Source organism: Cygnus olor, chromosome 2, assembly GCF_009769625.2.
Source record: "Cygnus olor isolate bCygOlo1 chromosome 2, bCygOlo1.pri.v2, whole genome shotgun sequence".
Classification (NCBI taxonomy): Eukaryota; Metazoa; Chordata; class Aves; order Anseriformes; family Anatidae; genus Cygnus; species Cygnus olor.
In genome coordinates, this window is record NC_049170.1 from 29,538,741 (window position 1) to 29,550,503 (window position 11,763).

The 11,763-nt window shown below is 39.9% G+C and overlaps 1 protein-coding gene across 4 annotated transcripts in view; it reads right to left on the minus strand.

Annotated features, from left to right (window-relative positions):
• VWDE (von Willebrand factor D and EGF domains) overlaps positions 1 to 9,819 on the minus strand; it is a 43,293-nt gene extending 33,474 nt beyond the window's left edge. For 3 of the 4 annotated variants that reach the window (XM_040546255.1, XM_040546256.1, XM_040546258.1), the window contains exons 1-3: positions 9,712 to 9,819; positions 4,489 to 4,673; positions 1,236 to 1,467 (exon numbers count right to left, since the gene is read on the minus strand). In XM_040546255.1, coding sequence (XP_040402189.1) covers positions 1,236 to 1,467; positions 4,489 to 4,673; positions 9,712 to 9,784 — 490 coding nt within the window. In that variant the 5' untranslated portion in view covers positions 9,785 to 9,819. Of the gene's footprint in view, positions 1 to 1,235; positions 1,468 to 4,488; positions 4,674 to 9,711 lie in introns of those variants that run through there. The other variant, XM_040546257.1, reaches the window with a different exon arrangement.
• Positions 9,820 to 11,763: the final 1,944 nt, after the last annotated feature.

Sequence of the window (11,763 nt, forward strand, 5' to 3'; positions counted from 1 at the left end):
ATGAACCCATCATCCAAAGGAAATGCAAAGTCATATTGTGTGGGCGTTCTTTGTTGTTTCAGTCACTTGCATTCTGACATTCAGTCCCATTTCTGGCATTTTTTTCTGTCAATAAACTCTTATAGAATGACTTAACAATTGGTCCTAAAGGGATAATGATGGGCCAATAAAGCACAGTAAAAACTACCAGTAGTGTCACTGCTGAGCTTTTGCAAGCAGTCAGTAATAGAGAATATGACGTAGAGCAATACATTATTTCATGCATAAAAGTATTGCAAGTATTTTCATCAACAGTGTTTTACAGCACTAATAAAATTCTCCGACCACACTGGCATGTCACTATTTATCAATATCCATACCTGTAAGAGTTTAACAGTACTTTCCTTAAGTTATCTAAAGCATCCAGAAGGAATAATGAAATACTCAAGTTTCAGGCTGCGAACAACACAGTTCTGCAGCTCAAGGGTCCAGAACATCACAAGGCATTGCAGAAGGACTCACTTCAGTTCATTCTCACCATACTGAGAAGTGTGTATCAGTAGAGTATTTCTGTGTTGAACTTTCTCCTGGCAACAATGAATGTACTCTCCAAAAATAAGATAAAAGAGTTAGAGCAAGAAGGATACGCCTAATGAAAACAAACAATAATTGACATAAATATATTTTCATCAAGTTCTTAAACAACATTTACTCTTATACATGACTCTGTAGACATTCAGTGACAGTGATTCATACGGTATCAGTGCCAACATAGGTACTCTGAATTTTGACTTCTGGACGTGTCTCATAACCCCACCTGACTAAATGGAAAAAATAAATTCCTAAGTTTTGGGGCTTTGAACAACACTTGATTGCCAAATGAAAATTAAAAAGGGGTGGTGTGATTGCACCTTGCTATAACAAATCATTTTCTATCACATCAAAACTAAGAGTGCAGAAAACTTTTGTATATATAACTATTGCCAGGCATGCTCAGCAAAATAGCTTATAAAATATCACGTTTTCACAGAAACATCAGTTACTGTTCTCATGTTATTATTTTCAGCTATTTTTGAATAACTATAAAATAACCAAACACCAGAGAACACCTAATGAAGATATATTCTTTTTGAGAAGGTTAACATGAAAGAAATGCTGAAGAAGTGAAGAACGCTGCTGTTCAGAACATGAGAAAACTTGAAAAACACACTAATAAACATATGCTCTTAATTGAGTTAAAGCATGTACTTTCCCACCTTCTGCACAATACCCCATGCATCCTTGGGTGGGCTGCAGCAGGTAAACAAAGAAGTCTCCGCAGTTCCTCACGCTGACAGGGATTCGGAAAAGACAGCAGTCTCTTGAAGTGCTGAAGAAAAACTGCCATGTCGCACAGGCTGTTAACTGCTTGATCTCACCTGGCTGAGGCATGGATTCTGACTCCCTCAGAGATAACCAGACAGGGGCTTGAGTACCACAGTGATTCACCTGAAGCACCAGAAAAAAATGCCAGAAGATGGTTAATGCTATGTCAAATTGTTGCTGTGGTTTAAGGAGATACGTATGTATTCCATTTCCTGCATGAGCTTTTAGCAAAGTTCAGATAATGTAACTGAGGGTTTGCTTTTTTCCCCTTCAAAGTTGAATACAAGTACACACAAAAGAGACTTAAGTCCTTGTTTGGGTCTCATGAATTTGGCTTTCTAAAGACAGGATAAAATTTAGTCCCTGAACCAGGAGCCACCACACATGAGCTTTCTGCCCCAAAAAGCTACCAGTTGTGTTATGGCATAATGAGTTAACCTACAGCAACCAACTGTGTGAAGGCTCTGGCAGCAAAAAGGGTAGAACATACCTGCACCAACTATCAAAAACGGGTATTAAAGCATTTTACTGCCATTTGCTGTGGACTCAATGCCCAGTTAACCTCCTGGATTTCATCTAATCATCAGATGAAGCAAGGTTACTTGCTTGCACCCTAGCTACAGGACACCGGCTAAGCACAGTCTGTCTTTCAACTCCTCACCTCTATAAGCAGATGTGCTTGTAGCACCCCTGCACCAACCATGGTGATTTTGTAGAAACTATAAATCCTTTGGTGTTTATGAAGCAGTGGACATTACAAGGTCTGTGGTTGCACTGCCAACTCAACAGATGATTTAAGACAGCTGTAGCTTCCTCTCACCCAAACAAAAGTCTTGCTCAGTGCTTTATGCCAAGGTGTGAGGAGAGCTGTGCTGTGCAATAGTCCCTATCCTCCTGCCACCACTTTGGCTATATGAGGTCTTCAGGTCAGGGAAGCTGCCATGCAGGTCACAACAGTAATACCCCTCATAATAACCAAAACCTAAATCTCATTCAGCAGATGCTGGAGTGTAACAATGGAATACAGAAAATTAATCCTGATGAAAGGAGATGAGGGAATCTGGTTCATGGGTTACCAGAATGTGTTCAAGATCACAGCCTGTCTTGCGATGCAGAAAGCAAGCACAGGAGAAACACAGACGGACAACGGTATGTATTTTTCCTCACAAAACCTTAAAGATTTTTCTCAACTAACTAACTAGTAAACTGAAATAAACCCAAAACTTTCCATGAAAGTTCCTGAAGTATGCAAAAGCCAGGATTTGAAAAATATTTACATGATAACTATAATCTGAAATTTTAAGATTCTGAGAACCTCTTTTCCTTCATAAATTGCCTCAAATATTCTTTGACCTGATAGTGAAACGAGGTCTCAGAACATCTTGTTTTAATACCTCTTCGTCTAAAGTCTAAAGACTATTGCAGGCTCATTGTACACAAAACTCATCTCAAAAGTACATTTTTCTTTGTCTAGAGTGTCTGAGCCATCAGACTGAGTGTCATCAATCCATCAGACAGACAGAATCTATAAGAAGTAGACACAAATGGGATGGATTGTTTAACACAGTCTGAATCTTTGACAAGTATTAAGTGTAGCTGTAATAAAACTTCTCCTAAAGGGAAGGAAAGGAGGAAACTTCCAAAACAAGATATTCATTTTGGTTCAGTTTTAATGTTTTGACTTCAATGTTTCAAAATAATTGTCTTGGTTTTGTCAACACATGCAAAGAGGCAGATGTCAGTGCATAAATTTCATTTGCTGACTAAGATTCAAATCAATCTCTTGCCAACAGTAATTACCTGGGCTCTTCCCTATTTGGATGGTAGCCTGTTTTTACCATACATTTACTAAGCACTGAGAGCTTGGGTCAGATTTTTAATACTCTTCTAGATTATCAGAGTAGGTATCTTGATGGTTTAATCCAAGGCCAGGTTGGATGAGGCTTTGGGCAACCTGATCTAGTACGAGGTGCCCCTGCCCATGGCACGGGGCTTGGAAATGGGTGATCTTTAAGGTTGCTTCCAACCCAAACCATTCTGTGATTCTATGAACCTCTGTTCTGAAAAACGCTTTATTTTTTTTCCTGGTTTATCATATTGGTTCTTTTGTAGATGTGTCCATTTTGAGGAAATAAAACTATTCAGTTTCTATTAAATCTAACCGATAAAAAGTCCTTCCTTCAGGAAACAGACTTTGCTCAAGATTTTTGCAGGATAACAGCATGGATAACAACAGCCTCTGCACACAGCCCTTTAAGTCCTCGAGTCAGCTGCATATTAAAGGTATTTCAGTGGCTTTATAATGCTCTAAAGATTTAAAAAAAAAAAAAAAAGGTGCTACAAACTCAATTTAATTTTTGTAGTATTTTTAACTGTTTTGCATTCCTTTTAAAAGGGTTTTGTTTTGTTTTTAGAGACTGAACCCAGGCAATTTCAATTCAGTATAAAAATCACAGGATCACAGGTAAAATGATGCTTAATGACATTTTTTTAAAATAAGGAAATATTTTCAAATAGGAAGCTACAAAGATATATCTCCTTCAAATGTAACTATTACAAAGATGTTGAGATAGCTTCAAAATCAAGCATCGCAAGTCTAAAGTGTTAAATATTCTACGTCGTTCTTGAGTCTTAGTGGACTTGCAGATGATAAAGGAACTAACCTGCAGTTAGCTCTGTTAGTTCAATTCATTTTAGGAGTAATCTCTTCTCTCCGACATGATCACTTTTAAAAGCTCCACAATTACTGGAATTATGTGGCTGCAAGTCTTCATACTGCTTACACATAGCTTTAGGAAAAGACTGACCATCACACAGCTGCAGCTTTACAACATGATATCCCTGCTACGCTAGCATTGAGAAAAATCACCTGTTGCAGTGACTATCAATGACATTTTTTGAATGCTCTAAAAGTGATCTAATTTATCATCTTCTGCCATAGTCCATTCAGTGTAAAATTTTTCAACACATAAGACTTTATTGTTCAGTTAACATACTTTAATATGCCACACACTTAGAAAAAAAGGTGCTTTACATTCTTTCACATCAGTCTCCATAACTGTGTCATTTTTTATACCTATCTTACTGAAAAATTCATATGAAAAACACGTATATTTTTCATAAACAAATGAGGTGTAACAATACCTCCACACACTTGGTTGGCATCTCAGCAGGCTTATCAAAAATCATAAAGCGATACCAGCCTGGTGTTAGGGAATGGTCACATATTAAATCCTGAATAGCTGACTGCTGGATGTGGGATGAATCAAAATCGACACTTCGGTAAGGGCTCTGCAGGATCTGATGTCCACCAGGATGGCATTCAAGAACTGTGGGGAAAGAGCATTGAGACGAAATGTCAAACAAATACATTTAAAAAAGCTTTCAAGTATTTTTAACTGGAAGATGGTGCGGAATGGTATGAGACCACTTTTACTGAAAAACATATTGAAATCTTAGTAAAAACAACAACAACAAATAGCTATGTTAGCACTCTAAAATTTAATAGAATTCATCACATGGTAACATTCCTTTGTTTAAATGGACAATAAATGCAAATTAATAAGTATGTTAAGTATTTACTCCAGATGTTGAAAAGGTGGAAAGCTTTTATAATTTTAACAGGGTTTAGGCTTCCTCTCTGGATTTTGACTTGTCACTGATGTTTACAAAACCTAATAACCTGAAGAAAAATGGGGTGTCTGATACGTGAGAGGATCAAACTCTTACTTCTTGAGGAAAAAGGATTATCCAAAGGTTCATCTTTTGCATATAGGCTACCACTTTACAGGGGCCCTGTGTATGAAATGAAGAATTCCCTCAAATGGATGCAATAGTTGCACATAGTTTGCATGTATAAATGCAGATTATACTGTAAGTACCTATCTGTTTCCATACTTTATTACACGTTTTAAATCAATTTGCATAGCTGGCATGCTCAACTGTAATAAATACAAACATATTTTGGGACACTTAAGTGACCTTATGGCCTCAAAATAATCTCTAAATTACTGCTAGGTAAAATTAGGATTCAGAATCTGAAAAAGTCTTAGCAACAGTTTTAAAAATGCAAACTCATTCAGAAATAAAACAAAACACCAGAATTTCTGAGACCACTCTTTGGAATCAGAGATGACTCATGTCAAAGGCAGTGAGAGTAAAAGTTCTGGCTTGTGCTGTTTTTATCTGCAATATAATGAATGGCCATTCTTGCTCAGCAAAGTGCTTGGGAAGTTAAAGTAGGGAAAAATAAAGAAAGAGGATGTCAAAATGGGATATATGTCTTGCTTTTAAAAATGGATACCAAATGATGCTGACTGTGAATGGAATTTCAGTCTATACTGGATGATAAAGTTAATCTCAATTCTTGCCTCTAACATGAATTAAAAAATACAGCTGTAAGCAAAGCTCCATAATATTATATATTGAGTATTATTAGTTTGATCTCTCAGTTCTCACGTACAGATTGTTTGTTTTTTATATTTGCCCCATATTTTGCTTGGTCTAATTGTGTCACAGATTGCAAAAACATTTTTGGTTCAAACTGCAATAATGCAGTATCTAGCATAGTCTTTCAAATCATTGTTCAGATAACCACAATTATAAGACAGTTCCCAAATCAGTGAATTCCCACCCTTTAAATGGAGAAGATGCGCTAGTGAAACAGACCTCTTCTCTTTCAAGCACGGTGTGAGAATCCTATAGTCTTACAAAGACTAAAGATTTAATCTGATATAGCTTTAGGCTACCCAAGCAGGTAACAATAGCTTTATCTTCTATCCTCTAAGGGCAGATGGAAGTCAATGTGATTGACTGTGCCACCACTGTGCTTCTGAGTTGCCTGTCGTAGCCTGTAGGCTATTCATGTCCATACAAGTTGACCTTATCGAGAACTTATCCCTCGATGGAATTTGAAGAAAAGCCCTTGAAGAATCAAAGGTCAGTCATGTGTGTTATTGAAATGTTTCCCAAGCAAGCGTCAGCACAAGTAGTTTATGAGCCATGGTGAAAGTTTCTTCCCGTCTTCTATTTTTTATTGGAATTCTACCTTTCTTACAGCACCCTCATTAGTTTTCTTTCCTGTAATTGCAACACTCCTGAAACAATTAATATCCGTTATGTTTTCCATTAATAAATCAAGCTAGACACGAGACAAGTCTTTATTTTTTTCCTCTACAGTTTAATTAGATCATCGTTTGATAGATCTCTAAAACAGCTGACTGTACTCACTTGTAATAGGGTTATAAATCCTACTAAAGATCAAGTTATATGTTTCTTATTATTATGCACATCACTTTAAAATGTCACCCAGCTCTTCATATATTCTCTCTTCCTTTCTCAAAGTATGCTAGTATTTCCAGAGCTATTCCTTAGAAATCTCATGTTGTCTAACACTGCTTGATTTCTTTTCCTTTCCTATCTCCTCACCCACTCTGCAAAACAACTGAAAATAATGTCCATAGTCAGTAACACAGATTAAACTATTCTCATCTGCGTGTAACTGCTGTGCTGCCTACCTCCAGCAACAGCAGAAACAAGTACAACTGCTGTACTGATGGACACACACACAATGTTGGGTTCACTGTGAGAAAGTTACCGCTGCAGACCAGACCTGCTCAAATCACAGACGTTTTAGGGGAGATGGCTGAATTTTCCACTGAAAATCTTTTTTTCCTTATTCAGGACTTGTAAGAAGTAATCTTGATATAAGCAGTTCTTTCAACTTCATTCTCAGAATGACTAACACCAATTCTGCAGTAATGCTCCGGAAAAGCTATGCCTATATCTAACCCCCAGCAACTTTCAGCCCAATGAGTCAAGTCTGACAAAATAGTAAGGAACTGAAAACAGCGTCTGATACTCAAAGTGTTAAGGAAACTTACTTACAGGGTAAGCTTATCTACCAGCTCTGTCTAGTATAGGATGTACATTAAAAGTATGGCAAGACTTATGTGCCTACTGTTGACTTACAGCATCTACAGTCACAAAATATCCTGACATATTCTGACACAAAATGAAAAACTCGTGTTAGTTTGCTTTAACAAAATGTATTGTTTAAGAATGATCATTCTTAAATAAAATCTTACTACATACATGGGAATATTCCCTTTATTTCTTTTAGGACCTTTAAACATATTAGTGATTTATATATTTAGTAACTTTAATTTTTAATTTTTGCTTTAGAACAGTGAAGCCAAACTTCGAATTAATTACAAAATACACAAATAAATACTTAAGAATCGAGATTGAAATTCAGCCTCGTTTGTAGATTGTGCACTATTGGTTTAACTTAACCTAGGGGCAACACAAACTAACTACGAGGAGATGCTTACTTCTAGGAAGTCAAACTCTCCCATTGTGTTTGGAGGTCTAGATACGACATGCTGTCTGCTGAAAAAGCAGTCTATCTTCAGAAAAATGTGTAACTGTTTCCCTAGAATTTGAGTTTATTTATCATTTTCAGTCCTTTTTTTCCACAAACACCCTGTATACTGTCTCATAGCTCTCTGTTGCTTGTTAACAGAGGTCTCTGCCTGCCAGGAAGAATTTGATTCCCTATTTACTGTTTGCTGACTATAGTCAGGATTAATACAGCGAGCTTTCCCTGGATCCCTCCCAGACCTACTGGTCCTGCCAGATACTGAGAAATGTGACCCTAATCCAGAAAATAATTTAACTTTTGCAAGAACTTAAATACAAGGATAGCATTGTGCTGGAGATGAGCAATAGGAAGTGCTCTGCTTGATCAAGGCTATTGCTCTCAATTAAAAGACTGAGGCCTCATTATTAAATCCAGTCCTGAGCTTACATGATGAAAACTTCCTTAAGCAGTACAAATAGCTCAGCTCAGGATTAATAAATCATTTTGGTTAATACATCTCTGCTCTGTTTGCTCCCATGCTTCATGGTATCTATTTGTTATGTCAGGTTATTCTGAGACCTGTTTTCCTGGTTGCTTTCTATATTGGGCAGATTTTTCCAGTTCTCTATCTGAACAGATTAAAATGCAAAAACTAAAAATAAAATAAAATATTTGGATTAGGCCTTTTTGGGAGACACAGAGATGAAATTTCCAAAGTGACAATGGCAATTGTTTCTGGAGGATTGTCTTCTGAGAGGCATGGCTACTTAAGCTCATCCAGACAAAAAAATTAAACTATTTTAGGCAGATCATTAGGCTGAGTGTCAGGGAACTGCACTCTTGCACTTGCTGCCAACACACTGGGGTTTGTACGGTGACGGTGTCAGGTAACATGTACCCTGAACACCACCAAGTTAATAAAAAGTCAAAGAGGTTCTTGAAAAAACACAGGAGCCCATTTTCCACAAAGAGATGTTAAACAGCTTCCCAATGACCACCTCCAAGGCGCTCAAATGTAAAAAATAGTTTTAGAAAGGAAAGATATTTGAATTCCCCCTTTGCATCTGCAGGGAAGGGCTGATACATGGTCTCCACCTGCTCTTGGGCAAGGTCCAGGCTAAGGAGCTGTCAGGGAGTGCTGGGCACAGGCCAGAGAGGGGAATGGTCCCCAGGGAGCAGTGGTCCAGGCACTGACTGGCAGCACAGCTCCTCAGGTGCGGATAGCCCAGCAGTTTATATCACCTGCTCTCCGTGGGCCAGGATCTGGCCAGTGACTGTAAGTGAACAAACATGAGCATCAGTATATGCCAATCTCATCTTGTGTCCTTTTTCTTGCTTCGACTGACTGCAAAGGACGCTGCATATCCGCATCCCACGGCACTAATTGGAGCTAGGACTGCTTCAACAGAGGGGAGCTCAGACGGATTTGTGGATTTAAACTCCAGCAAAACACCAGAATAGAAAGAAGGTGACTTTTTGAAAGAAGTTATCCTGAAATGATTATTTAGAGAAACACTTTTTTTAAGCAAAATATAAAAATAAATGTAACTATTCACCTGAAAGATACCCTTTGCTTGAATGAGAAGCATAAAACCCCACAATTATAAATATTGTAGCAGTTACAATGTTGCAAGGCAGAGAAACAAGAAGATGAATGCTATACAATAAACAACGAAGCACGTACAACCAGCATGCACACGTTAATACATCCTTACAGAAAGCACTACTTTATGGGGTGTTAAAACACTTTCCACCACTCACGTCCACTTCTGAGGGGATACTTTGAAAAGTTAGTAAAAAAAAATACACGTAAGTATATGCTTATAGACTGTTTTCTAGTAGTTTCCCGTACAGCATGCTGCCCTGAAGTGGACTTTTCTCCCAGAAATATTAAGCAACACAGACACGGACCGGGGCATTTCCCTGCCGGGGGCGCTGCCATGCCGCCCCCCGGCGCCTCCCCGCTGCCCTGATGGCGGCCGTGCCCCCCCCCCGGCCCCGCTCACCTGGGCGGCGGGCGGTGGAGGCGGCCAGGCAGCCCAGCACGGCCGCGCACAGCCAGAGGCCGCCCCCCGCCATGGCCCGGCCCCGCTCCCCTCCGCAGCCACCGTGGTTGTGGCGGCTCCCGGCGCCCACCCCCTTAATGCCTTAATGCCGCCCCTCCCGAGGGGGCCGCGGCGGGGCCGGCCCTCAGACCGCCCCCGGCCCCGGTACCGCCGTGAGGGCGGTGAGGGTGAGGGCCGGGCCGCCCCTCGGGGCCTGCTGGAGGTGCTCGGCGGGGTGCTACCTCTGTTTCTTCCCTAAGGTGTGGTAAAGTGCTGGGAAAGAGCCCGTTTCAGGTTGCTGGATGTGAATGCTGCGGTCCTTTCCTTAAATCACCAGAGGTGTTTGGTAATTGTGCTTTAATAACCACAAACTCCTGCGCTGGACACCATTAATGCAGGGCGTGTTACAGCAAGTAGCTGGTGGTTTCAAGCACTTGGTGCTTCAAGGCTTGGTGGGAGACGCACCTCTTTGGAAATGGGAGGACAGAGGACAGAGAAGTGGCCCAGTGTTTTAAGATTTTGTAAACTTATTTGTTATTTTTCTTTCTAGGCTCCCAGCCCATGCAGACACTGAAGTATTTCACACACACACGGGTATACAGCGGGCCACAGAAATGCGTCACGCTCTCTTTAGGATGCATAGACCTACCTGGAACACGTAGCTGCTGCTGTCACAGGTGAGTCTCCAAGCCCTGCACACCAAAACGCTGCATCCTGCCACCTACTAAACCTCTGCAAGGGGAAACGCTGGGCGAGGGCTGCCTCGAGGAGGTGCTGGTGTTGGTGACCCCTTGCAGAGCAGGTGTGCCTGCGGCAGGTCCCAGGGCAGGAGCGGAGGCAGAGGCATGGCACCCTGGTGTCTGCAGCCTCCATCTTCCGTGCACACACCCTGAGTCTCTTCACTGGAAGAAGCAGTTCTGCTCCATCAGACCAGCAAGTTTTTAAAAGGTATCACTGGCACAACCTGAGTATTGAATTCAGTCTTTCATTTCTCTCAGTTCTCTAAAGCATGGAAGTTTCTTCTAAGCATTCAGGAAATTTTTATGAGGAGTTTCCATAATTCTCTAGATAACTTTCTGGTTTGTTACCAAATATAATAAACTTATCCTATAAAGCTGCATGGCTGAAATTACAATTTGTTTTTCCCAAAGCTTGTATTTGTAAAGAAGACAACAGGAAAGAAAGAGGTATTTTACCAAACAAGTTACAAAATAAAGAACTGGAAATAGAGACGCTCTGGATCTCTGACAAAATTTAAACATTAAGGTACTTCTTTGACCCCTGCTAATCATGATGGAGTGGTATTTATAGGAGGATTAACACCTTTCATCATGGATCATGCAGGAGACCAAAAGAGGTGACAATAACAGCTGCTGGAGTAAAGAAACCTTTCATCTTTTCTTCCCTGGTTTTCCTCTACCAGCTCCTTCTGCTGCTATCAGCCTTGCAGTCTCTTACAGCAACAGGAGAGCAAGAGCATAGTATGGTTGAAAGAGCTGACAACTGGCCAAATGTAGTTCTCGGCTCTCGTGGGGACAGAGTTGTGTCAGTAGATTTATGAAAAAATAAGTAATTCTAGGGCAGGTTTATGGCAGTATAGGTCTTTCCAGCAGGTTGCAATTTCAAAAAAAAAGAAAAAAAGAGTTTTAGACAGTAGTTTATTGACATTGTTTTATTAAAGCATACCATAGACTATGTAAAACAGGTTTGCACTATGCAAAGCACCCTTCACTCATGATGTAATATGAAATCATGCTACAATTTTGCAGCATACTATTAAGTAGCAGGATGTTTGGGAGGAAAAAAAAAACAAGGCTGTAGAGTAGAGGACAAATTTAAGATAGTGTACATGATTATGTAGTGCAAGACATCACTGTTGTAAACATTTTGAAGCTTTCCTGAAAACACAGCATAGGGAGCAACAGTATCAACGCTAAGGAGCATTTAGACATTGCGGCACAGAGAAGCATTTCCCAAAAATGGATTGTATGAAGAAATATGAAGAAAGAGAGA